Below are 27,731 nucleotides of genomic sequence, written 5' to 3'. Positions count from 1 at the left end.
ACAAGGTACATAGTCACTGTCTATATATTCTCCTATATCCAGGACAGGCGCTCAGTAAATACTGGAATCTTCTTTCTCTCTGACATTTACACTTTGTTTTTCTCACCCTCTCACATCCATCCCATTCATCCCCAATCAACACATTACGTGGTTTTCCATGAGTCAATCTTTATTGGCTTTGGAAGTAATGAATTATTGACACAAGGCTCCATGGGTTTCAAAGCAAATGACAGAAGGAAATATACATTGCACAGGTGGGAAGACCCAACAGGGAAGAATATCTGAGCAGCTGTGACCCTCACTGGCAAGACCTGTGAGGACCCTGCAGCCAGAAGCCAGCCTGGCTGGTTCAGGCTTCACAGATACCAAGGTGATTCACCATGTCTCAGGAGATCTGAATCGTCCCCTAGTCCTCTCTCAAAGGTGATCATTTCTAGCCTTCATGGACCCTTCTTCCAGCCTTTGAGTCTTTATCACCAATAGCAGCCTGGAGAGCATAAGGACCCTCTCTCCCTCAGATAGTAAGCCTGTTCTCTCTCACCTGTGCCTTTTCAAATGAAGCCTCCCCAACATGGGCAGACTAAGCTCCCTGCAGAGGAGGGAAGAGGAGGAAGAGGGGGAGGAGGAGTGGAGGAGGAAAAGAGTTGGTTTGGGTTGGCCAAGCCCCCTGACCCCCTAGGACCTGCCCTTCTCCTCCACCATGGTGGGTCTTCTTCCAGTGTTAGGGGGTAAGGAAATGGGGGCTTTTTAACAGGAGAGCTGCTGCTGCCCCTCCTCTGAGGGTTCTTCCTCTATGAGCTCCAGGTCAAACTCATCTTCCAGGGACCCTCCAACAGGCAGAAGGCGGAACTTCTTCCCTTTTAGGGTGCACGTGCGATGCTCAAAGTCCAGGACAGCGTTGTGGTCCTGGAGCACGTCGGTGCCAATGATGGCTTCCTCAGCACTGGCATTGGCCACTAGGAAATGTGCCTTGAGCTTCATTTTGCCCAGTGACACCGCGGTATCCCAGACGCCCAGGATCTTCATTTCTGCACCATTGGCCACTTTTACCACATTCTCAAAGGGCCGAAGGGTGTCCAAGTCACCATCAGTGACCTCCTCCCACAGACTAGGGTGGACCACAGACACCTGGGCCCCAGAGTCCACCAGGAACCTCACAGACACTTTGCCAATTTTTCCCTTGAGGTAGTAGCCCTTACCCATGCTGTTGGCAAAGAAGATCTCCTTGGGCAGGTGACTGTGGGCAGCCCTGGGTCCCCCGAAGGTCTTCAGCAGGATCTCTTTCACCACACTATAGTCCCCTTGGTCCTTGGGACTGAGTCCATCATAGACCTTCAGAGCATCTCCCCTGAGGGACTCTTTCAAGAACCTTAGCTGGGTGACTTGGTCCCAATGGTTGAGGTCACTGATGACCTCAAAGCGGTGCAACCAGAGGTGGGGGGCTACACTGGCTCCATCAAAAGGCTCCGGGGTGAAGGTGCGCTCCCGGCGGCCCTCCTGGCTCCTGGCTCGGCTCCCAGCCATTCCTCTGCTCTCCTGTGGAACTGCAGCAGCGGCCCACACCAAGTAGAGAAAACTGCAGAGCAGCACCGGCGCAATCACGCTGGAGAACAAGGCCTCTTTAAACAGAGTGTCGCTTAGGTGCCCGGCCTGGGGCAAGCAGAAGGGATCAGGCTAGGGTTGTCTGACAGACTGCTGGGCACAGAGGCAAATGCTGTAGCCTGCTCACTCTGCAGAGCCTTTTTGATGCCTAGCCTGGGCCCCCAGGGCTCCCCATTCTTTGTTCTGGAAGCTCCGCCCTTGCTTGTCCTGCCCTCTTGCCAGCATCCTGCCCAACTAGCAGGATCAGTGCCTCACCCTTCTGTATCCATCCATGAGACTGGCAGAGGCCAGCCCACGTGGCAAGAAAGGCCAGCCTCTGTTAGAGGGGGGCCACTGAGGTATCCTCCCAGACTGCCCAGAATAACACAGGAGGACACAGAGGATGTTATGACATCCAGGTATTTGTCATCATCTGTGGAAGGAAGGGGGAGGCAGGGACCAGAAGCCGATCAATCTCTAGACTTGGGAAGCCCTTTGCCCTCAGCCCCAAGTGACCACTTTGAGCAGTTAAAGGAAAGGAGCTTACATTATTACACTCCTACTATGTGTGAGGCATGGGGTAGGTGTTTCGCATACCTTCTGAACCAAATATAGAATCCCATAAGATTCCCAGAGAGGGACACAGAGAAGGGTCCCAGAATCAAGATGCACAGAAAGAGTTATTAAATGACAACACACACACACACACACACACAGCATTTTCCATGCGCTCACTTGCTACAGTAGTTTTCCCTCATTGATCACACTTTGGGTCAGCCCTTTTCCAGGCTAAGCCTCAGCCCTTGTGCCCTCATTAAGTCCCTGGAGTGGGCTGGTACAGATCTTGAACCATGGGAGTGAGCGCTGAAAGCTGCAAGCTGGAAGCCAGAGGTCAGAAGCCAGGAGCCAGGATCCAGCTCCAGCTCCAGCTCTAGGCACCCCCATGTATTGGCTCCTCCTGATGGCCCCTCTCACCTTCCAGGAACCTCCTAAGAGCCCCTTCCCCAGGACTGCAGCCACCAGCCCCCTAGACACACACACACCTGATCACTTATAAAAAGAGCAGACAGGGAATTTCATTCTCTTTGCTCTGAGAGGGAGAAATGTCTGCCATGTTGGTGAAGCCAGAGGTGAGATTCCAGAAGGCTTTGGCTGGAGGAGGTTGACTCTGGGACCTCCTGCTGGGGGGCACGGGGCCACCCCAGGCCACCCCATGGATGCCCAGAAGGTGGATCTGTGAGTCCTAGGGCTGGAGCCTAACTTGGGCCTGTGCAGGGAAATTAGGGCTGTTGGAGGGGACGGCTCTTATGACCCCATTCAGGTAACGCCACCTCCATGGAGCATTCTCCCCTGCCCCTCACATATGTACCTCCTCCCAGCTGAGTGTGTGTTGCACTGTGCTGTGTGGTTTGTTCACTAGTCTGTCTCCTGTGATGAACCAGCCTGTAAGGCTCACACAGGCCTGTGTGACTGTCTCCAGCCCCCACAGAAACTTTGGGCTCAGCAGGTGCTCTCTGCTTAGCTCTAGGCCTGGCTGAGCACTCTCACCAAACAAGACAGATTAAGACAGGAGAGGGGCAAGAACCAGTGGCATACATATGGCTCTGGGCTGTTTTTCCTGGCCTATCACCTGTTGTTCCTCACTGGCTCCCTGTACCATTCATCACCTAGTACCTGGCTGAATCCCAAGGAACCCTGACCCCAATCTGGCCTCTGGACAGTCCCAAGGTTCCCAAACATGCCAAAAGACCCTCAGTCCCTGCTACTATCTCAACCCCCTCCACCTGACACAGTGAGCCAGCAGAGAGGAAGCTGGGTCAACACCTCTTCCACAGCTGCCAGGCTAAGGTGGGGCCACCATGCCATTCCAGGAGCCCAGAAGAGGGGGAAATGAAGTCACTGGGAAGGTCAAGGGTAGATGAGTCTCTGAAATCATATAGTAAAAACAGTCTGTACCCAGAGAAATGTCCCCACCACCCACAAGACCAGGAAACCCTTTCTGCAGGTGGACTTCTGTGGATGGACTCCCAGCTCTTGCAATGGGTGTTGTTCTGTGGCCCAGGGACCTGACCTACTGGCCTCCTGGCTCCCTGGTATCTGTCATCTCCCCACACACCTGGTCCTCTGGAAGTAAGAATGAATGAGGAGGCCAGCATGGAACCAAGGGAAGGAGGAGGCAGGGTGGCTTGTCAGCTGGTGAATTTGGACTGCTAGAGGTCCCACAGTATGGCTCTTCAAACCACTGGGGTGGATGCCAATGTCAGATCTCCCCATCGTTCTGAACTAGAAGTAGGTGGTCACTGGGGGTGTGTGGCACTTCACTTGACTGGATTTGGTGTTCACTTTGGCGAAGTCATTTCACATCCATAACCTCAGTGTCACGACCAGCCCACCCTACTCTGGGATCTGAAGCACAAGGAGCTTGGATAGCTGGATGGTTCTTTCAGGCCCCTAGCTGTCCAGTTATTTTGTAAATAAAGTCAGGAAAGTGAGAGTGCTGGGCTCAGGGAGGTGTGCAGCCAGGGTCTGGGGGCTTGGGCTTGTTGATAGCCTCTGATGGGGACAGTGATCTAATGAACAGTGAGCAAGAGCTGATTTTTGCATATTCAAGAATTTTGTGAGCCAATTGTTAAACCAACTGGTATCTTTGTGGGAATTGGCAAATTCAAATCAGGATTTTTCCCTCCTCTGGAAATCCCATTTATCATCCCACCCCTGCATGGGAAACTCGTTTACCTCTCCCCCTCCCTCTCCCTTTCCCCCTCCCTTCCTCTCTCTCTCCCTCTCTCTCTCTGGCAGACAAAACCCATGACCAATGGCTAACAAATTTATAGTAATCTCCACTCCTGCCTGCCTACCTGTCCCAAATCCCCCCTTCTAGCCTAGCTTGCCCCACATTCCCCACAACCCCTATATTTCTGGGTCCCTTGGCCTGGGGCAGGCAGCACCCCTCAGGGAGGCCCTTCAGGCAGGCTGTCCACACAGTCCCATCTGGGATCCCTAAGACAGAAGCACACAGTGGCCTGGTGGTTACTAGAAGAGCTGGAGCAGGTTGCGTTTAGGGTCCAGTCTCCGGCTAGGATCGAAAACATGGTGAAGGAAGTTCTCCAGTTCTCTTAGCCCTCAAGAGATGCCCACACGTGGAACACCCCGAGACCACTCAGAGACCTCAAGATTGCTATGCTATTGGTACACTGATGAGCTAAACCAGCTGGGGCAGACCAGGTGTCTCCTCCCAGAACCTTGGAAATTGTGGCTAATTATTGACAAGTATAGGTATTAGGGTGGGAACACCCTCATTATTACCCATTAGCATCTCCTGAGTGGGTTGTGAAGCAAGCACATGGCACTTGACCCAAGAGGAGGCAAATCAGGACAATAAACAGGAAGGAGTGAGGGAAGCCCCACCCTCCACACCCCCTCACTGAGATTTCGGGGCAGTGAACTCTGCTGGCCCAATGCAGCCCCAGCCTCCCAGCTCCTCTTTGCCACATCTTCCCCCAAGGATAGGGCCCACTAAGGCCCCTGAGAATTGAACCACTTTTGGGGCAGTGAGGGCACAACTGGAAAACTTTTGCACTCTTATCCTATACTGTTTCTGCTGCCTGATGACTTCTGGAAGCACAGAGGGCACTGGGTACTGGAGAAGAGCCTGAAACTTCAAATCCTGAGGGTGGAGGGCAGGGCCCTGTGATACTGGGTGGGCTGGAAAGGGACCTGGACATTCTCAGGAGATTGTTTTGAGCAAAGAGCCCAGATACACTTTATGGATCTGGGTGCCCGCATGAGGTAGGGTCAGGAAAGGTGCAGACAAGCCCCACAATGCAGAGGTCAGCTGCTGCAGCTCCTCTCCAGGTTCATAGTTCCCCACACTCCCAAGGTGAAGTCACATGGGGCTCTCACTCAGAAAGGCCCAAGCTTGGTTTGATGCTCTGTAGCTGCTGTCTTGAAATTCCCAATAATTCTGAGTAAGTGGCCCCTCACTGACGTTTTGCACCAGGCCCTGTAAAGTATATAGCTGGTTTTGTCTCCAACCAACCTGATGGGGACATCCCTTCACACACACACACACTCCCCACAAACATACACACACAAACACATACATTACCACACACCACACTGTCTATACTGTTTATATTGTCTATAAAAACACACTTTCCACACACTATGCACACACCGTATACAGTCACACTATATTTCGCAGTTCAAAACAGCTAAGAAATTGTGTAACTTGCATATAGAATTTAGCCCCCACATTTCATTTTATATATTTATTTGCACAGACATTTACATTGAGTATTAAAGTCTTATTTACTGGAGACACCTGTTATTTATTAGCCTCTGGGCACACTTGCTGGCTCAGAAAACTAGGCAGGTCCCCATCACCATGGCTTTCAAGCCAATGAAAACAGGATACAGATGTTTAACTGCCTGGTTTTGAATCATTTAAGACCAACCTATATGTGAGGCTGACCACCTGAAGAAGCCCCAGTCACAGCCATGCCACTTTGAAAATGGATCATCCTGCCTTCTGGTTGCGGGGCCAAGGACACGATGCCTTCCACTGTTGCTACCTGTGGGCACTTGCTGCCATGAGCAAGGTCCCACTTGTCTGCACAACTCCCGCTTCAACCCCGCCCAAAGCCCCAGTCCCAGGGTAGGTGAGAGTGGAGGGGTGTGCAGGGAAGGCTGCTTTCAGCATTCTGCTTCAGCCGGTTATGGCATCCATTCCTTAAGCTGAGAAGAGGAGCAAAGAGACAAATTCCATACAAAAATCTTAGGGATGCAGATCAGAGCCCAGGGGAGTTTGGGTGGGCTCTGACCAAAGCAAGGCACGTGGGGAAGCCCAAAGTGACGGCAGGTTCCTTGTTTTCCAACCACAAACCCTCAGACAACAAGCGCTGTTGTTCCCAAGCAGAAATGACCCAGCAGTCACATCAGTCACACCAAAGACACTTGGACAAGACAGCTTTGCCTTAACTGGTCCCCCTTCTTGGTCCCTGCCACAGCCCGCACTGACACAGGCCAGTCCTACTGACAGGCCCTTCCCCAGTTCTCCACTGTTCCAGAAGCTCTTCCTCCCATTTGAGTTGCCCTCTACTCTCCTTTACCACCCAGTTCAGAACTCCCACCCAGAGTCGCCCCACTCAGCCCCCCAGCAGAGCCCCTCTGTCAGCAGGCAGTGAGAACTTGGTGCCCATCATAGCCCTGGAGGGTGTTGAAAGTGTATAGGGAACAGTGATACCAAGCCCCACTGCCACTCTAGCCCTGTAGGCCCAGAGTTAGGGCCATGGCCAGGGCCAGTCAAGAGGTGGTCAGAACAAGTTGTTGACTAACTCCCTAGCAGTCCCATATGCCAAAACTGGTTCTTTCCCTGTGTTCATCTTTCAATCAAATCTGAAGATTACTTAAGGTGTTCTGAAAGCCTCCCCACTACTCTCCTCACAGCCCAGTCCTGCAAATCGGGTTCCCGCCTTCTTCCCAATTCCTGACGCCCCCACCCTAGACCAAGTCCTCACCCCTTTCTACTCTGGTTTCTGCCAGCCTCCCTCAGGGCCACAGAGACCCAGGGTTTCTGCCTGGCCAAAAAGAATGGTTCTAAGGGAAGACCCTCTGTGGAGCCCCTCCTTCTCTCCCATTTTGTGGTCCCCTCCACTTAATTAAGGTTGAAAGTGGGACTTGTAAGATAGTCCAAACAGATCTGGAGACATTAACCCACTTCTGACAAACACTCCTGAAATTTATAAAATGTTCAGACAATCAAAATATACAGACTGGATATTCTCTAAACATAAGTGGGCTTCTAATCACACCAGGAAACTTGGCTCAGAACTAGACACATGGAGAACTTTTGTGCAATTTAAAATACCTCAAAGGCAGCTTTGAACTGATCCTGAAATAGTTTTAATTGCTGCTAATGACAACTTGTATTGTGAGCAATGCAAACATATAAAATAGCCTCAGCACAGAGAACGGCTTCTATTGAATCCACTGCCAACTTAGCTTTGCTCCTAATGTACAGAAGATGGGGGACAAAGTGGGGCACCTTCCCTCTGGCATGTCAAAGTGGCGTCTCTCCTTTACAAACCAGGAGAAGTGGGGTGGACAGGAAAAGGCAGAGGAAAAATGAGCTACCATGTATAGAAATCTTCAGGTTATTGGTAGTAGCAGTAATAAATATTTATTGAGTACCTACTGTGTGCCAGACACCATGCTGGTGGCTGTAAATTACCAGAAGGCACTCTGAGAGTCTGCAGCATAGATGAGGATAAGCAATGCCAAGTAAGTGGGTTGGTTCAATACCATGCATATTTCTTCAGGCCAACTCAGCCTCACACTGAGTGGTGAGTCAGCCCTGAGCCCTACCCTCACAGAGTGCTCAGGTGAGTGGGGGAGACAGACTCAGACACAGAGAGATGAGTGTGGGACGTGGGCAAGACGCATTGGGCAACTTGTCCTACCAGATGTCAGCCAATATTACCCAAGAAAAACAAAAATGGAAAAAATGTTAAGGGAAAACCTGCATTAGCATTAAAACTGGGGAAAGAGGACACCCCAAACCCACAAACTTGGATCAGTTGTTGCTCATAGAGCAGACTCTCTGAGGAGGGATGCAGGGGTGAAGGCCACGGGCTGAAGTCACTCGTGTGGACACACCAGACAGGAGGACTCTGGAGGGATAAAAGAGTCAAATAAAAAGCTGGAAGGAAATACACCAAACCAATGGCAGTGTTGATTTATGGATGGCAGAATCATGAATGCTCTCAATTTTCTTCTAAATACATTCTGGGAATATATTCTTTAATAAGAAAAACATTATTTAAACATAAAGAAACTTGTTCTTACAATTGTCTGTAAGCTTGAAGTTATTTCCAAATAAAAAAAGTTTTAGACCAGGAGTATATGGGAAATCTCTGTTATCTTCTAATCAATTTTTCTCTGAACCCAAACTGATTTAAAAAATAAATTCTATTAAAATTTTTTTGAAGTTTTTAAATAAGTACTTAAGGTGGGGGCATTAAATGACATTCACAATAGTAATAATCACTGAAGCTAAATGATAGGTATAAGAGGAATTTTCATTTGCATTTCCCACAACTCTTGCGTGTGTTTGAAAATTTTCCACAAAAAAAAAAAAAAAAAAGAAGAAGAAGAAACAAAAACTCTGTGCAGAGACCCTCACTGGCCTGGCCTGCCCAGTTGTAGGCCTGCTGCGCAAGCAGTCTTCGTATCACCAGTCTGGGGTACCAGAGCTGCTGGTCATCTGGTTTAGGCCATCTCAGCCATGTCTCCATGTCCCTTGCCCCATCACAGAGATCCTCAGTAAACTCACCTGCAGCACCAGCCTGTACACTGGGACCCCAAGCTCCAGGAGGGCACCCAACGCTGCTCCCCCTCAGCCCAAACCCCCTACCAACAGCCATGGCAGCATGCCCCTTCCTGCCTAGGCTACTACCCAGCTTCTCATTGCAGGGCTCCCCATCCTGCATTTTCTTTTTCCTCGTGGGTTCCCCTCTTTCATCCGAATCAGCATTCACCAATCTCTTACGGCTGAAAAATGTAACCCGTCGCATGGTCCAGCATCCCCCATGGTCAGTTTTCTAGAAGGGCTGCTCTATATTCGCAGGGCCACAGCCTGCAGATACCTCACTGTGGGCCATGTGGGGGATGAAGTCCATCATCCTCTCACTAAGCCTGAGTGTTGGGTTGAGGGTTTGATATGCCAGGAGGAAGGGGTGACCCTTTCTAACGCACACGAAGACACCATAGCAGGGTCTAGATGCAGCCCTGCTTCCTCTCCTCCCAGGGTGTCACCTCCACACACTCCCAAAGCCCCTGGCTCCTGCCACACCACCCTTCACTGCACCCTCGCCAAGGACATCTGGGGCCTCCCAACAGCCACACCCCATGGCCCCTTCAAGAATTTGATTTTCTGAAGCATTTGTCTTACTGCTTTTCCTCCTAAGTCTTTTCTGCCCTCTTGGCTCCTGTGACCCAAGTTTCTGGGTCTTGTGAAGAAATTAAGAGTTATAAATTGATAGTTATGGGGAAGTAAAGTACAGCATAGGGAATATAGTCAATATTATAATAAATATGTATGGTGTCAGGTAGGTCCTGAAATTATTGGAAGGGATCACTTTGTAAAGTAGATGATTGTCTAACAACTATGCTGTACACCTGAAATTACTGAACAATACAAAATAATATTCAGGACTTCCAGCCAAGATGGAGGCATAGGTAGATACACTTTGCTTCCTCACACAACCAAAAAAAGGACAACAACAAATTTAAAAACAAAAAGTAACCACAACTACCAGAAAATCAAACTGTATGGAAGTCCGACAGCCAAGGAGTTAGAGAAGAGACATTCATCCAGACTGGTAGGAGGGGTGGAGACAGGCAGCCAAAACAGAGGATGCATGGCAAGGCAGTAGCTGGGGGACCAGGCAGTCCCACATTCGTGTGCAGATAAACTGGAACAACTGTGTAGTGAGACAGGATGCACAACTCAGGGTTCCAGCACAGGAAAAGAAAGGCTCCAAACCTCTGGCTATAAAAACCTATGGAAATTGCAGCAGTGGGAGAAACTCCCAGCCTCACAAGAGAGTTTATTGGAGAGACCCACAGGGTCCTGGAAAGTACACAAGCCCATCCACCAAGGAAACAGCACCAGAGGGGCCCAATTTGCTTTGGGCAGTGAGGAAGTGACCAAAAGCTGGTGGAGAGCTGAGCAAGTGGCATTGTTTCCTCTCAAACCCTCACCCATACATGGTACCACAACGCAACAATGTGGGTTGCCCAGCCTTGACCAATACCTAAGGCTCTGCCTCTTAACATAATGGATGTGTAGAGACAAAAAAATATGGCCCAAATGATCAAAGCTCCAAAAATAGAACTAAGTGATGAAGAGATAGCCAACCTATCAGATGCACAGTTCAAAACAATGGTAATCAGGATGCTCACAGAAATGGTTGAGTATGGTAGCAAAATACAGGAAAAAGTGAAGGCTATGCAAAGTGAAATAAAGAAAAATATATAGGAAACCAACAGTGAAGGGAAGGAAATTGGAACTCAAATAAACGATTTGGACCATACGGCAGAAATAAACATTCAACCAGAACAGAATGAAGAAACAAGGATTCAAAAAAATGAGGAGAGGCTTGGGAACCTCTGGGAGAACTTTAAACGTTCCAACATCCGAATCAATGGGGTACCAGAAGGAAAAGAAGAACAGAAAGAAATTAAAAACTTATTTGAAAAAAATAATGGAGAACTTCCCTAATCTGGCAAAGGAAATAGACTTCCAGAAAGTCCAGGAAGCTTGGAGAGACCCAAAGAAGTTGGACCCAAGGAAGCACACACCAAGGCACATCATAATTATATTAGCCAAGATTAAAGCTAATAGAATCTTAAACGCAGCAAAAGAAAAGGTGACAGTTACCTACAAAGGAGTTCCCATAAGACTTCCAGCTGATTTCTTGAAAGAAACCTTGCAGGTAAGAAAGGGATGGAAAGAAGTGTTCCAAGTCATGAGAGGCAAGGACATACACCCAAGATTACTCTGTCCAGCAAAGCTATCATTTAGAATGGAAGGGCAGATGAAGTGCTTCCCAGATAAGGTCAAGTTAAAGAAGTTCATCATCACCAAGTCCTTATTACATGAAATGTTAAAGGGACTTATCTAAGAAAAAGAAGATAATCAAAACAGTAAAATGACAACAAACTCACAACTATTAACAACTGAACCAAAAAAACAAAAACAAAAACAAACTAAGCAAACAACTAGAACAGGAACAGAATCACAGAAATGGAGATCACATGGAGGGTTATTGGCAGGGAGAGGAAGAAAGGAGAATGGGGGAAAAGGTACAGAGAATATTAAGCATAAATGATAGGTACAAAATAGACAGGAGGAGGTTAAGAATAGTATAGGAAATGGAGAAGCCAAAGAACTTACATGTATGACCCATGGACATGAACTAAGGGGGCATGGGAATGTTGGTAGGCAGGGGAATACAGGGTGAAAGAGAATAAAGGGGGAAAAAATGGGACAACTGTAATAGCATAATCAATAAAATACATTTAAAAAAATAATCCTGAAACACCAATTCAAAAGAACTTAATGTTCATATCAACACAATTTACAACATCCAAGTGCTGGAAGCAACCTAGGTGCCCATCAGTAAATGAATGGATCAAAAAACTGTGGTACATTTACACCATGGAATTCTATGCAGCAGAAAGAAAGAAGCAGCTCCTATCCTTCGCAACAGCATGGATGGAAATGGGAAGCATGCTAAGTGAAATAAGCCAGGCGGTGAAAGACAAATACCATATGATCTCACCTGTAAGAGGAATCTAATGAACAAAACAAACAAGCAAGCAAAATATAACTAGAGACATTGAAATAACAAACTGACAGTAACCAGAGGGGAATGTGGAGGAGGATAATGGTGAAGAGAAGGGGAAGGGTCATCAAGGAACGTGTATAAAGGACCCATGGACAAAGACAAAGGGGGATAGGATTGAGGGTGGGACAAGGGAAGTGGAAGTTGGAAAATGAGGACAACTGTAACTGAACAACAATAAAAATAAATATATATGTATAAATACATAAAAAAGAAAAAAACTAATCCAAAAGGTTATGATTTTATTCAGATAACATTCTTGAAATGACAGAATTACAGAAATGGAGAACAGATTAGTGATTGCCAGGGATTACAGAGGGGGTTGGGATGGGCGAGAAGTGGGTGTGACTATAAAAAGGTGATATGAGGGGTCCTGGTACAGATGGCAATGTTCTATATCTTCATTGTATTGATGCCAATACCTGGGTTGTGACAGTGCACTATAGTTTTACAAGCTCTTACCATTGGGAGATATGAGGTAAAGGGTACCTGGGATCTCTTTGTATTATTTCTTACAACTACATGTGAACCTATCTCAAAATAAAAAGTTTTATTTAAAAAAACAAAGTAATATTCAATGTAAGCTCTAATTAAAAAAGTAAGACAACTTAAAAAAATAAAAAGACCACTCCCTTCAGTCTTTCATGGGCTTCCCTTGACAGCCCCTTCTCTCATTCTATACTCTCCCTGGCCTGACCTCACTCCTCTGCTCCAGCTGCACACTGCCATATCCACCTACAAGTGCCACTTTCAACATTGAAAGCACTGTCTTCTCCCCAGACCCGTGTTCTTCATCTGGGCAAAGGCACCACCACCCAGCTAGTTCCCCAGTCAGCACCACTGGAGTCACCCTGAACCTCTCTACTGCCTCACCCAATGAGTGATGGATGGCCATGTTCTGTTGGCTCCTGCTACCAAGTCTCCCTCCCTTTAGCCCTGCTCTGCATCCCCACTGCCCTAGTTTAGGCCCAACTATTGCAACCTCATCCTGCAGCTCTCCCTGCCTCCTGTCCCCTCCCCATTAATCCACTCTCCTCAGGGAAGCTAGAGTCATGAGATTAAGTCTACTCATGCCATTCTTCTGGTCAACATTTCTCCATGGCTCCTCATCCCAAAATAAAATCCTGACTCTCAAGGTGGCACTTGAGGCCTCCTCACTAGTTCATGCTCCACCTATGCTAAATGGCTCATATTTCCCCAAACATCATGAGCTTTCCTTTGCCTTTTCACAAGCCACTCACTTGGCCAGGCAAGCCTTTCCTACTCCCCTGATCTTATGGCAAAACTCAACTCTTCCCTCAGATGTTAGCGAAGGTGTCGCCACCTCCAGGAAGTCTCCCCTGATTTCTCCTCTAAGCTGTCATCACTGGGACTGCAATCCTCAAGCTACCTGAAAGCTCCTGGACACTAGGTCCAGACTCATTCTGAGTTGGAGCACCAGCATAATCTAGGGCTGAAAGCTGTGGTCTTTCTGCCTCTTAGCTTATGTTATTCCCTCTGCTTATCCATAACCTGAAGTCCTCCAAGCCCAGCTCATTTCATGCTTTTCCCCGGAAGCACTGACTGCTTTTCCTCAGCAATCACTCTTTCCTGTATGGCTCTGAATGGCAAGCTTGACAGTGCTGTCGTTATTGGGTAGACTAGTAGAGATTAATTTTTTTTTACTGTGACTACGGTAAGAAACACATTTCTCATCATGTTCCAGTACACATACACATTATAATATACTACATATAAATCTATCTACAAATATGTAAAAGTGTATTTTTTTTTTTTAGATTTTACTTATTTTTAGGGAGGGAAGGGAGGAGAGGGAGGGGGAGAGAGAGAGAGAGAGGGAGAGAGAGAGAGAGAGAGAGAGAGAGAGAGAGACATCAATGTGCGGTTGCTGGGGGTTATGGCCTGCAACCCAGGAATGTACCCTAGCTGGGAATCAAACCTGGGACACTTTGGTTCCCAGCCCACACTCAATCCACTGAGCTACACCAGCCAGAGCTTGTAAAAGTGTATTTTTAATATATGGTATATTTCTGTATATTTAATACTGGTATATTATATAATTAAATCATATATTTGATATTGACTATATATTACATATTCAATATATAAGTACATATTTATATATAGGTAAAACCAAATGTATTTACTACATGCAATATACTCTGAGATTTTCTATTTCACTCCACTTCTTTACTTAATGCTGGTAATGACACACTGAATTAAACTCCCAGCCCACAAACCGGCCCCCACCCACCACTTGAAGCCTCCACTACAGCCTGTGGGGATCACTCAGGGCTTCCAGCAGGGGAGCAATGTGATAGGAGGGTAAATTCAACAGTGCTTCTCAAATGTTCTAAGGAAATGCACCAGTTTTGTAAATTTCCAATCTGTCATGTATTTTACTTTTTAAAAGTACAATAAGAATGAATTATTAGAAAATAAAATAACAAAAACATATTTTAAATGTAAGCCCCAATTCATACATTAGCTGCAATAGACACTATGGAGTGGTAGCAGGAATGTGCTGGGAGGTAGACACCAGATAGGGGCCAAAAGCGTTGGGTGGCTTTGATAGCCCTTCAGATGCCCTCAAGTCCTTGATATGTGGTCACACCTGTCCTTCCAATCTCTGTCCTAGAGCAATTCCAGTGTCCACAATCTGAGGGGCTTTGCTGAGGACAAAGGGGCTGCTGTGCAGGCTCCTGTCCTGTCAACAGAGCTGGGCTGTCTGAGTTTACATCCTGACTGAGCCACCAACTGGCTGTGCACTGGGGATAAAGGACTTAACCTCTCCAAGCCTCTGTTTCCTCCTAGGATTGTCTCAGGAGATTAATAAAACAAATCCATACTGCAGGGCTTGGCCTGGGACCAGAACCTCATTGACACCCTACCTTCTAGCTTTCGTGGTTCTGGTGCTGTTGTCATCTCCCATCTTTCAGAGTTGGCCTTGTCTTCACAGGTCCCTTCTCTTTGCCCCTCACCCACCTCAGCAGCTCATTTCTCTGCCTCTCACTCTCAGAAGATGGCTGGCATCCTACATAGCAGAGAAAATGGTACATATATGAATGTGTTATAAATTTTATTGACACAAAGGATGTGTAGCAACTTACAAATAATAAAGTATATGATACTCTTTATTGTGAACTGCATAGAGCAAACTGAGTTTTACAAAGGCTTTTATTGATTTTTAGCGACTTGCTGAATCCATATCCAACCTATAATTGTAATTGAGTGTAGTTCTTATGTGAACGCTGGTTGGAATTTTTGTTTGTGCCAACTAATAAGAAAAAAAGTGACACAATGAAAATACATATTGGAACTTCACTCATTTGTCAATGATATGAGCAACTTCTTTACTGAATGAAATCATAGTTTCTGGACAGTGAAAGAACTTACGCTCATTTTTCTCTGCCATTCACAATGTAATGGCTAAAGGCACAACATACATTTAAGTTTATTAACATTTTCTCTATGACTTTCTTAAGTCTAGACAGTCAACAAGCAATAAATTAAGCCCTGATTTGTGGGGTTTGCCAACTTCCATGATGTAAATATTTCCACCATGGTCAATTTCAAGCTATTAATATGATGTCACTGAATGCAGAGTTAGAAAGAAAAGCACAGTAACAAATGGCATAGTATTTCCACAGACACAATAGATGAAAATACTCTTAAAAATGTAAATAATAAAATGTTGTAAAATTCTTAGGAAGTGATAAGCTTTGAGGATTTATCTTTGTTTTTAATATAATTTACCTAATTGTAATTTTATATAACTTAATTTTAAATAATAGCTATGTTTAACTACTGCATAATAAAACTCTTCAACATTTAACAATCAGCTCTTAGGAGCTGGTCTGATCTGAACTCACCTGGATTCGACCCCCTGCTCCCAGCTCTGCTTTAAATGGGGCCCTGAAAAAGCTCTCCAAACCTGATGGCCCCTTCCAAAGGACATTTTTCAGGTCTTATCTTAAAAGCAAAACTGAACTCATGTTCTTGCTCTCAAACCTGCTCCTCTCCAGGCTGCCATTTTGGTGAGTGAAGGACTTCCCCATCCACCCAGCAACCTAAGCCAGACCACACAGCGTCACCACCTTGCCACCTTCACACCTCTAGCACCAGGTCACTTCCTCTCAACTTTGCCCCTGTTCTCTGTCCCCTGGCTTTCTCAGGATCACATCCCCATCACCTCCTCCGCAGGCCCCCATAGCCTGGCTGCCTTCCTCATGACATCTAAAGCACTCATTATGCCCTACCCAGTTGTAAACTGGGCAAAGCCAGGCTTCTCAGAGCCCAGCAGTCACTGTCCCCTCTCCAGAGTCATCTGGGGCATGTCCTGCACACTTGATCTCTGCTCCAGTTGTAAAACTAGCTACAGTCTTTGTAACACATCCCACTCTCCCAGACCTCCATCCCTGTGCATGCCTGTCTCTGGAATGCCCTCCTCCACTCAGATTTGTTTCACAAATTCTTGGGGCTTCTTTGGACTCACCTCAAGTGTTAGCACCCTGTGAGCACCCCAACCCCAGGCAGAATTTACTCCTTTACTCATTCATGCATTACTTCATTACTAATATTTGTTCAGTGCCGACTGTGTGCTGGGGTCTGTGCTAGATGCTAGGGATGCAGAAATGAGCCTGGCTCTGAGACAGCTCTCAATCTAACAGGGAACAAAAGCAAGGACAATCAGCCCCTGGTACACAGTACCCTGCAGAGGTGCTGGAGAAAAGCAGAAGGGAGACACCCTTACTTGGGCTCCCAGGACTTGTAGCCCTTGATCTGATCTTTAATGGGTGGGTAGAAGTTAGCCAGGTAAGGGATGGGGAGAATGCTCCTGGCAGAGAGGAGCAGGTGCAAAGGCCCCAAGGCATGAGTACTGTGTTGGGAGCTATGGGTGATTCAGTTTGGCTAGTCCTTAAGGGTCAAGAGGGAGGCAAGACCAGATCCACAGGGTTTAAATGGTAAAAGCCAATTAAATTTGGAAAAAGCCAAAATGGTGATACTGGCAGTGGTGAAGGCAAAGGGAGCAACAGAAATCTTCCTGCTCCAGAATCACAGGCCTTTCAGACAGCTCAATCTGAGGAACATAATGGAGAGATACAGGATGAGAAGCAACATGCTGGGTTGAGAGATGGGATCGGGCAGTGCAGTTAAGAAATGCTGTGGGCCGCCCTCAGTGGTAGTGCTGAGGGAAGGAGCACACAGTTTGGGAGCAAGTGTAGGTGTGGAATCAGTAGTACCTGGTGACCATCTGGAAGGGAAGGGGCAGCCCCAGCTTCTGGCCTGAGTGACTTCGAGGATGATGGTAGTACTCTCTGGAGTAGAAACTGAGGTGTGGCTTTGTGGGTGACCATGAGTTCATCTGGGGGCATGCTGGTTTTGAGGAACCCATGGAAAAATCCCCTCACCCATTGGAATCCACACTTCAGGAAAAATTCCTGGCTAAAAGATGGACTTTGAAAGTCATCAGCAAGTCAGTATTTGGGAATCACCTCCTTTGTGCAGGGCAGGAGTTGACCAAGAGGAGGGGAGAGTCCCACAGAAGCCCTGTGGAACACCAGTGTATAAGAGGCCAGCTGTGGGTGAGGAGACAATCAGTGAGAGACAAAGGAGGCAGACAGCAGTCCAGGGTCCCAGAAGAAGAGAGAGGAGAGTGGCTCAGGGAAGAGAGGATGTTTAGCACAGATCAAGTGTGGTCAAGATTGAGAAGTACCCAAGGATTTTAGACATTTGGGATTCACTGGTAGCCCTGGTGACACTGGGTGAAGGAAGAGTGGATGACAAGGAAAAGCGCAGGGCAGCAAAGGGAAGGAGGAGACTGGGAGCCAGGATGATGGCTACCAGGGGCATGGGGACCTGATGGGGACAAACAAGGAAGCCAATCCACAGCCCAGCTGAAATACCAGCCTTGGGCCTGGGGAAGAACTGCCTTTACAGAGATGTGCCAGGAGGGTGGAACCCAGGCAGGGAATATTCAGAGTGACAAGCCAGGAAGGTGGGTGTCAGTACAGATTCTCTGGGAGGCAGATGCCAAATGGAGTTAGAAATATAAGAGATTTAGTGGGGTGGTGACACCTGTGAAAGAGAGGGAGAGGGAGCCGAAGGAGGCACAGAAAGCTTTCGCATGGAAAGCAGGCAGAAGAACAGGCAGGCAGAGCCTCAGACCTGGGGCAGAAGTGGCTGAGCCCTCACACCCCTGCCATGCTCACTGCTGGCTGCAGCTGGGGGCTGCCAGCTGACCATGCTCCCCCCAACCTACCAGCTTCCCTCTGGCAGGGAGGACTGTGCAGCACCCCTCCATGGCTGCCACAGCAGGGTGCTCCCCAACTGGTAACCTCTGATTCCTCAGAGAAGTGGGATTTGGGATGTTTGCCTGAAGTGTGCTGGACAAGTTATGGGGTAGATGACCACAAAAGAGGCTTGGAAGAATTCGAGGGAAAGGGGAAAGGCTGATGCTGGCTGGCTGAGGCTTGGTTGTGATTGGAGGCCTAGTTTATAGCAGCTCCAATCTCCCCGCTGGGGAGATGAGGGTGGCAGGAGGTTAACCTGATCCAGAGCTGGGATGTCTTAGCCTGGTCAGGGACAGTGGAGGAACAGAAGAGAGATGGATTGGCAGATTTGGGGAAGACGTGTCTGATGTGAGGAAAAGGGGCCTTCAGGAGAGGGAGGTGAGGATAGGCTGGAGGGGAGGGTGCTGGGGAACCTCCAGAACAAGAGCAGGGGTGGTGGAAGTTGTGGATGAAAACTCTGTAAAGGAAAATGCTGGAATCACAAAGTGGGGATTCTGGAATTGATTTAGAGCCAAGGGAGAACCATTCTGGAGAATGACAGCATCAGGTAGCTGAGGAGGGCATGGAGCTGTGAGGCCAGGCTGTCCCAGGATATGGGGTCATGGGCTGATGGCGTGTTTACATTCCTGTCACATCCTGTCAACCAACTGCCCTGCACCCATGTCTGACAGCCCCCAGACCTCCTGGGGACAAGCCTGTTCCTCAAGCACAGAGCAGGCTCTGGTCATGTGCCTGGCAGCTCCTCCTCCATCCTTGAACAAATAGGTAAATTTGGAAAGCACCCAAAATTACTTGAGGAAAAGACAGACTGTTTGTAAAAGATACATTTGAATTTGCCAAGAGACTTTGCTACCAGATTAGAGACAGAGACCAAGTCCATGGTTTTCTCCCTGTGATTTCATGTTTTCATTGGTAAAATGTGGACCTTGCTAAGCAATAAAGGGGGAAGGAATGGAACATGAAGGAGACATGAGCCAGAATCCCCCTCATTGTGCCAGGCACATAGGAGGTACCCCCAAATTATTTATTGAATGATGGGTCAGATGAACATGAAAGAATGGCCAAGGCTGCCTATTTGATGTCCCCCGACCCTTTCCCCATTGTCAATGAATCTGCTTTTGGGCTGAGCCAGGGTCCCTTTCTAGACGTCCTTGGGGCCACAAGCATATGTTGGAGATTGCATGCCTCAGGACACAAAGGGAAATACCTGTCCTTACTCAAAAGTTACGGGAAGTTGCTAAATGGGCCAAAAGAAGAACGAGCATGCTTGCTGCTCTCTTCTCTCCCCCATGCTCTAGCTGTTGCTTCATGGAGGGTCAAAATAGGCAAGATAAAATCTGTCCGACTCAGCTCCAAAAAAACAGGAGTTAGAAATGTGACCCAGCTGCAGCTCTGCCCAGTCAGTCCCTCTCTCCCACTCTGTAGGCTGGGGAGGCCCTGACCCAGGATGGGAGACCTCTGAGACCTGCGTCCTGCTGGGCCCAGGTCTCTAGGCTTCCATTTTGACACTGTTCTGATCTCTTGTGAGATCTAAACCTGGTTTCATTTCTGGATGGTGGGTCCAGTTGTTTCATCTTCTCTGATGAAAAGTTGGGTATAAGTCAGGGAGGGGTGGAAACCCATGATTCTGCAGTCCCTGCTCACAGCCGCTGGCTTCCCAGAAGGGCTGTGGTGGTAGTTTTCCCTGGCAGCCAGGCCCAGCCCTATAGTACCCCACTCACTCCAATCTGATCTTGGTGAGACAGACAGCAACGTGGCTGGGCCGCCTTCACCCACTCCCAATCCCAAGGGTCTGGAACCAGCCAGGAGTCCACTGCAGAGCCCTGATGTTGAGTGGAAGCTCTCGGACAAGCCATGGGACCCCCCCTGGAGACTCTCCTCCTATTCAGGAGACAATATTAACCAAGACACATTCCTGGCTATGAAACACAGCCTTCCAGGAACCTGACACTGAGCCCTTGCCCAGAGGCGATTTTAGATAATTATTTGTTGATTGCTCTCCAGAATTATTTGAGCAAATGAATGAATGACATTGACAGCAAGTCAGAAGCTTCCCAAACCTGAACTTCTGGGTTAAGAAAACCCTTTACCAGCCTCTTTTGTTTCATCCAGAGACCCCACCTCAGCAGTGAACAACCATGGCAGATCCCTATCTCCCTCCAGGGTCAGAGTGTCACACACGCATACATACACACACACTGCAGAAGCACAAACTGGGCAAAAATGTAAGAATTCAATTTCACCTAATCATTTTTTGTTAATTATGAGATTTTCCATTGTCTCAAAAGAAAATTACAACCTCCAGACAAGCATGTATAAGTAAACAACATAAAGACACTGGCAGCAAGCCCACTGTGGGTGGGAAATCACCAGCAAGGGGAACTCTGCTCCCCTCTCTGAGTTCTGTAATTGCTGCAGAGGTGTCATTCCTGCCTGCTGACCATACTGTAAGTTGTGTAAGATGCTGTCGAAAGAGCACAGAGTTGAGAGGCAGGAACCTCAAGTTCCAAACCCACAATAGCCCCTCAAGTAGCTGTGTGACCTGGGGGTGAGCTCCTTAGCATTGCTGGCTGTTTTGTTTCCTTCTGTAAAATGAAGGATGGCCTGTAGAACTTCTGTCTTAGATTTCCACAGTGTACAGAGCCTGGCCCAGTACCACCCAGGAAAAGGCTTAATGAGTACAAATAGAAAGAAAGGGCCTAGCATGCCTTTTGTTAATATAACCCCCAAAACTGGCTTAAGATTTGGTGAATAAGCTACCATTTCCCAACAAGTCCATCAGAAAATTTGGGTAAAATGCATATTTGGGGTCACAAGTCTTGAAATTTTCTCTTTCTCCAAGCCAATTTTTAGCCCTTGGGGTGAAGGGGAGAAAGATGGAAATGAGAAATAGGAGTAACTAAGATGGGAGTGGAAGGACTGATGTGACAGAATCACTGAGGGGTAGGCTTGTTGTGTTATTGTGACCTGAACCATCCCAGGCTGCCTTGGATCTATCTCTAGATGGTGAGCCCAGATATGGGTCCCCACCCTTGGGTGGTGAGTGATGACAGTGGCATGTGTCTGCCCAGAGACCAAACACAAACCCAGACGCTGCTGCCCAGCAGGGAGCAGGCTGAGATGCTCTCAGACCACCTCTGCATGAACACAACTGGTGCAGGCCTGTCCCACCATTGAAGAAAGGAGGACAGCCCTCTGCAGGTCAGGCACTCAGGCAGGGTCTGGGCCCTGCATCCAGGCAGCAACCCCAGAGCTCTGGGAAATGCTTGCTCTCACCCCTGGAGAACCTCACCCCCATGGCGCTCTCATGTCCCCAACACTCCCTCCTCACCTCTTCAGGACTCAGGGGACTGGAGAACCTGGGAAGCCCTTCAGGAAGGGTTTTCCCAGACTTGATTCTGAGGATAGTCACATACTTGTCCTAGGATATTTGCCTTCTGAGTCCTCCTGACCTCCCAAGGGAACACAGCCCAGAGGGCTGAAAAGCTCAGCTTCAGAGTCAGGCCAGCTCTGCCCCTCACCTACCCGGTGGCTGTGGGGAAGCTACATGACATCTGTTTCTTCTTTCATAAAACAAAAACATTAGGGCCAACCCAGCAGGCAGTTGTGTAGATTAAATGAGATAATGCAGGGAGAGCACTTAGGCCAAGCCAAAAGCTGGCTTACTTTTACTATGATGATTACACAGAGCTACAAAAAAAAATTCTCACAGATTAGACCAACAACAGCCCTCAGTAAGAATCTTCCTGGTCAAGTCACATGGCTGGTAAAGGCCAGGAACTCCAAAATAAAAGACAGCCTTGACCCTCCCAGGAAGTGACTGATCCTAGAACTGCGAGTACCACAGCTGCTTTAGAGGTTATGGAACCCACCTGCTCCTCACACAGCTGAGGAAACAGGCTGAGAGACTATGGGTGACATGCCTGAGGCCACGCTGCAGGTTTGTGACAGTACTGGGACAAGAGGACATATCTTCCCATTTCTTCCCATTTCCTGGTGTGGCCATTATTTCCTCAGATGTTAATTTGTGTTTAGATGGTTGTGTTTTGTCTTTCCCTCACCATTCCAAGGTCTTGGATCTGTCCTCTTTGAGTATCAGGACCAGACAGAAGCCACCCCCAGGCCCTTCTGTCCTTAGCCTGTTTTCCTGAGCCTGGGATCCTTATAGACTCTGAGGGAATGTCTCAAGGGTGCCTTGGGAGGAAAGAAATGACAGGGAGAGGGACCGGGGTGCAGGAAAAGAATGGAGACCTGGGTGCTGCACCTCCAGGAAATGGTAGGCCTCGAAGATGAGGGGGCAGGGCCCTGGGCACAAAGACCACAAACATAGCCTAGGAGCAGAGTCTGAGCTTTGCAGGGCACCTGGGCCCATGAGAGTGTACTGCCCACAGAAGTGCCCCTTTCTTGTGCAGCCCCATCAGCCTTCTGGGTTCTGGGTGACCCTTACCAAGAGGGGGCCTATAATGACCACAATGGGATTTCTTCCCCAGTAGGCAAGATGGGAGTTCAAGATTGGAACTGAGTTCATCTCAAGAGTGTTTCTTGCCCTCTTGGGATGGTGGATTGAGATTCACACTATCCACATAAGGCACTTCTGTCCCCTCTGTGACATCGTTCCCTATGATTGTATTACCCATTTGTATGGTGCTATACAAATCATCTTCCCAATCATCCATTCAGTCCCTGAGATTCTGCCTGTTAAAAAAACTAGAACTCAGAAAGTGGACCAACTTGCTGAAGTTCATACAGTTAGTAAGAACTAGGATGAAACCCCGAATCTCCTGACTCCTAGACAGTGATCTTTATAGCACATCACTGCCCACTCTGTCTGGCTGCCAGCTGAGTCCACTTTCTTGGGGACCATCACTCACTCTCACCCAGGTTACCCCACCAGACAGGCCTCCAAGGCAGAAAGAAGGCCCGAGGGTGCATCTGGGCAGGCCCACCCTCCCCGGGGCTTGGGGTGGGGGCTGCCCTGCCTTGGTGACTGCCAGATACAGTTACAGCTTTCTGTGTGCTCACCTGACACTGCATGTCAGCTTGAATGGAAGCCAGAGGCACACTAAATTTATGTCATTGTTGTAGCTGTTATGCCTATTAGGTTGGCAAAGTCTTTTTTCCCCTACAGTATTGGTGGGAATATAAATTAAAACAACTTTGTATACACACATGCTTAAAAGTATTCACACCCTAAATATAACATGGTGTCTTGGATTGATTCCTGGATTGGAAAAGGGACATTAGTAAGAAAACTGTTGAAAGCCAAATAAAGCTTGGAGTTTAGTTCGTAGTAGCATACCAATGTTAACTTATTAGTTTTGACAACTATACTCTGGTTAGGTAAAATACTAGCTAGGTGAGGGGTACATGAGATCTCTCTGTACTATCTCTGTAAATCTAAAATTATTTCAAGAGAAAAGTTTTAATGTTTAAAATGTTCACATTCTTACACTGAATTTCACTTCTAAGAATTTATTTCAAAACTTATCAGAGATGTAGATAGGCACTTATGTACAAGGATATTGCACAACTTAGGATAAGCACAAAATAGAAATTATCTACATGTCTATCAGGTAGACCAAATAAGTTACAATGTACCCAATGATGATAGAATGTGGTCAGAAAGAATCACATTATAATATTTGTTGATGTGGAAAATGTTTACAATAAATAGTAAAGTGAAAGAATTAGGACACAAAACTATATATTTTAAGCTCAATACAACTTTTAAATGACGTACCTAAGCAACAAGGAAAAATATCAATATATTAAAGGTATTTATTAATGGGTCATATAAAGTGAATTTTATTTTCTTCTGAATACATTTATATATACTATAAATTTTCTTATTTCTTATACTGTTATTAATAACATGAACATGTTATTAATAATAGGGGGGAAGTATCAAAAATCCCCAACCCATGGTAGTTCCTCAAAAATTTAAACACAGAATTACCATATGACCTGGCAATTCCACTACTAGGTATATACTCAAAAGAACTGAAAACATATGTACACTAAAGGTAACTTATACTTAAAATTATATTTAATAAAACTTAAAATTGGCAAGAATGCTCATGCCAATATTATTTATAATACCCAAAAAGTCAGAATAATTCATATGTCCATCAGGATAAACAAAATATAGTACCCCTATATAATGGAATATTGTTCAGGTATAAACAGGAATGAAGTACTGATACACGCTTGAGCATGGATGACCCTTGAAAACTTTATGTTAAGTGAAAGACACTAGACACAAAAGGCCACTTACTGTATGATTCTATTCATATGAAATGTCCAGAATAAGCAAATACATAAAAACAGAAAGTAGATTAGTGGTTGCCAGGATCTGGGGAGTAGGAAGTGCCTGCTAATGGTCCAGAGTTTCTTTTTGGGGTGATGAAAATGTTCTGGAATTAGATAGTGTTGATGGTTATACAACCTTGTGAATATACTAAAAATCACTGAACTATGCACTTTAAAGGGTGAATTTTGTGGCTTGTGGATTATTATTATTTCAAATACAGAAAAGAGAAAGAAAAAAATTCCCCTACCCAAATGCCACACGTTTTACTGCTTCTCATTATTTTCTTTAAAAAAAAATTGTTTTCCTTACTTGGAAATAATGCCGGGGCGGATAGAACCTAGCTGCCCCCAGATCCAGCCCCTGTAGGCAGAGCAGGTAGCCATATGTTTATGCAGCAGATGGAATCCTGAGATACTCCTTCCTCACCAGTTCACTTGTTCATTCGTTTGTTCCTTTCTTCCTTTATCCTCTTTCTCTCTCTGGTACAAGAGCTAAATTGCCCAGGGGGGCCCATAGTGAAGAGCTAATCTTTATTTTATTTTTAAGAGGGAAGGGAGGGAGAAAGAGAAGGCGAGAAACATTGATATCTGAGAGATATATCAATCAGTTGCCTCTTGAATGCCCCCAACCAGGGACCTGGTCTGCAACCTACGCATGTGTCCTGACTGGGAATTGAACCAGTGACCCTTTCATTTGCAGGCTGGCATTCAGTCCACTGAGCCACACCAGCCAGGGCAAGAGCTAATCTTTCGAGTTACCATTTGAAATAGACACCCTGTCCCATTAAATTTCCCCTATTAAATGCAAGTTTCCTGGAATTTTAAATTTACTACCTGTGTGGGGATTAATTGATTGGAGTCCTCATAAGAGCAATGAGAAAAGAAAGGTACCTCTCAGAATGGATACTGGTCCTGGCAATGTCACTGACCCCTGTGGGTCAAGCACCTGGAACTGTGGTCATTCTGCCCAATGTCATCCACACCAACAGAATTAAACCATGTTCAGTAAAGCAGAAACTTTCCTTGGCCAAGGAATGGAAGTTGTGCCCTATAGATCCCTTCTCCTAGATTCTGGGGAGTTAGGAAAGTGTCAGTTTGAGACGAGTTAGGTGGGTTCAGAGGCAGAGATCTTCGAGGAAAGGGTAAAGAGTTCTCAGACCTCCAAGGGAGCATGTGCAGTTTCCAAACATACTTGGAACATGCCTGGCTGAACATCTCATTTTAAAGTTAAGTCCCCACCCCTGGACATGATTGTTTGCATGCCAGTGAATGAAAGTTCATTGAAAGGTTGCTTGGGAAGGGGCTTCAGATGACATTTGAGAGAGAACTCCATCTTCCTAAATTCCCAGTGGGACTGACTGTCAGCACAGAATCCAAACCAGCCAATGAAACTCTATCTGGAGATCACACAAGGAGACTGGCTCTACCTCTGCCCAAAGGCAGCCTTCCTGTTCCTGAAACCCAACTCCCCTGGCCTTCATGGGCAAGGATTCTTCTAACCATTTTTTTTTGAGGGGGAGGGGTGGGAGTTGTTTATGTTAGCTACAGCCAAACCAATTAAGCATGCAAAGCATGATGCCATGGTACCAATGGTTTCCATTATTTAGTGAGTGTCTATCATGTACCAAGAATAGTGTGGGACCCATCACATACATTAATCTAATTCTTATTCCACAGATGCAGAAACTAGGACTACTCAGATGAATATTATGGCTAGAGTTCCACAATTAAAGAAGATGGAAAGGGAATTCAGGTCCAGTTTGATCTAGCTTTGAAGTCTCGCCTTCCCTTCCCTTCCCTTCCCTTCCCTTCCCTTCCCTTCCCTTCCCTTCCCTTCCCTTCCCTTCCCTTCCCTTCCCTTCTCTTCCCTTCCCTTCCCTTCCCTTCCGCCCTTCCTTCCTTCCTTCTTCCTTCCTTCTCTTCCTGTCTCTTTCTTTTGGATTTGAACCCTTGGACAGAGAGCTGATTAACCAAATTCTTCAGTGCATGGCACTTGATCACCCTTTTGTCCATGCAAAGCCCCCCTCTTTACTATCCAAGCTACTATTTTATTTTTCTTCCCACTGCTCAGGATCATGACTCGCCTATGATAGGGTTGGGCCTCTCACTGACTGGCATTCAGATATTTGGGAGAGTCAAACCTTGAGTTTCTTTGTTTTCTTGAAGATCAAAATCCAGTTTGACCTGTCCAAATTCTTCCAGGTGATTCTCCAGCACTCCCCTCAATTGGCCAACCCATCAGCTTTGCTGTGGGCTCAGCTCTGGGCTGGGGTGAAATGTGGAAGTGATAAGAAAGGGAAAGACCCAGCTTTCACCCTTAGGAAGTTTAAAATTCATATGTCTGTCCACTCAGCAAATATTTATGGTGCACTGACTTCATGTGCCAGGTTCAAAGATAAAAAAATGAACATAACAGCTCATGTTCTCTGAGAGCTAAAGCCCAGTGGGGGAGAAGACAACTAAGTAGTTTGACCTGTGTCACAAGCCTGTGGTAGGGGAGGTGCAGGAAAGTCAGGCGGACCCAGAACCCGGCCTCAGATAGTAAGTAGCATTAACCCAGAAATCAGGAAGAAATATAAATTTATAAGTACAATTGTTTCTGCTGTATGCCTCAAATCTGTAAATACAATAATGAGGGGTAGGATTTTCATCAGATTTGGAGGGGAAGTATGGGATGTCTAGACTCAAAGTGCAAACTTTATGGCATGTAATAAATTAAATATGAGCAGCCCAGGGGAAAACCAGGGAAAGAAGCAGTCATCCTAGACTAGACCTGTGGACATGGGGGCCAGGCGGGCCTGGCTGGAGGCCTGAGTGTTGAATGGGACATAGAGGTCCCCATATGCAGATGACTTCACTTGAGAATACAAACAGGGTATCTAATATGAACCCTAATCAAGATTCAGCACAGAAAGCTCTGCCCTACAGGCAGCAGTCCCAGCTGGGCTGCCTCCCACATGAGTAACTCTACATGTGTCTGGGATGAATGGGTATGGGGACATTTTAGCCATCAGTAGTGGCTGTCCTCCTGAGCAGCACAGCTGCCCAGAAGGTGAGAAGGGAGCAGGAGGCAAACCCTGCTTTGCCCCAGGCAGGAACTAGTGTGCCAAGAACACAATCTGCTCACTGGGGTTTGCCC

The 27,731-nt window shown here is 46.9% G+C and overlaps 1 protein-coding gene and 1 long non-coding RNA gene across 4 annotated transcripts in view; both read right to left on the bottom strand.

Moving 5' to 3' along the window:
* The window catches only part of LOC118501132, a 143,416-nt gene that overhangs the window by 31,830 nt on the left and 83,855 nt on the right, over positions 1–27,731 (bottom strand). For all 3 annotated transcript variants that reach the window (XR_004903729.1, XR_004903730.1, XR_004903731.1), the window contains one exon: positions 14,882–15,024. This is a non-coding gene — a long non-coding RNA (uncharacterized LOC118501132). The remainder of the gene's footprint in view (positions 1–14,881; positions 15,025–27,731) is intronic.
* Positions 149–4,294, bottom strand: ASPRV1 (aspartic peptidase retroviral like 1). The gene has a single exon (XM_036028128.1). The coding sequence runs from the start codon at positions 1,522–1,524 to the stop codon at positions 748–750; it is 777 nt and encodes a 258-aa protein (XP_035884021.1). The 5' UTR covers positions 1,525–4,294; the 3' UTR covers positions 149–747.

The sequence above is a fragment of the Phyllostomus discolor genome, chromosome 6, assembly GCF_004126475.2.
Source record: "Phyllostomus discolor isolate MPI-MPIP mPhyDis1 chromosome 6, mPhyDis1.pri.v3, whole genome shotgun sequence".
In the NCBI taxonomy this organism is placed as follows: Eukaryota; Metazoa; Chordata; class Mammalia; order Chiroptera; family Phyllostomidae; genus Phyllostomus; species Phyllostomus discolor.
Note: the sequence above shows the minus strand (reverse complement) of the source record. Positions and strands in the feature narration are given on the sequence as shown.

What these genes read in the sequence shown, in the direction of transcription:
- ASPRV1 (XM_036028128.1), bottom strand. Translation starts at nt 1,524, where the DNA reads ATGGCTGGGAGCCGAGCCAGGAGCCAGGAGGGCCGCCGGGAGCGCACC.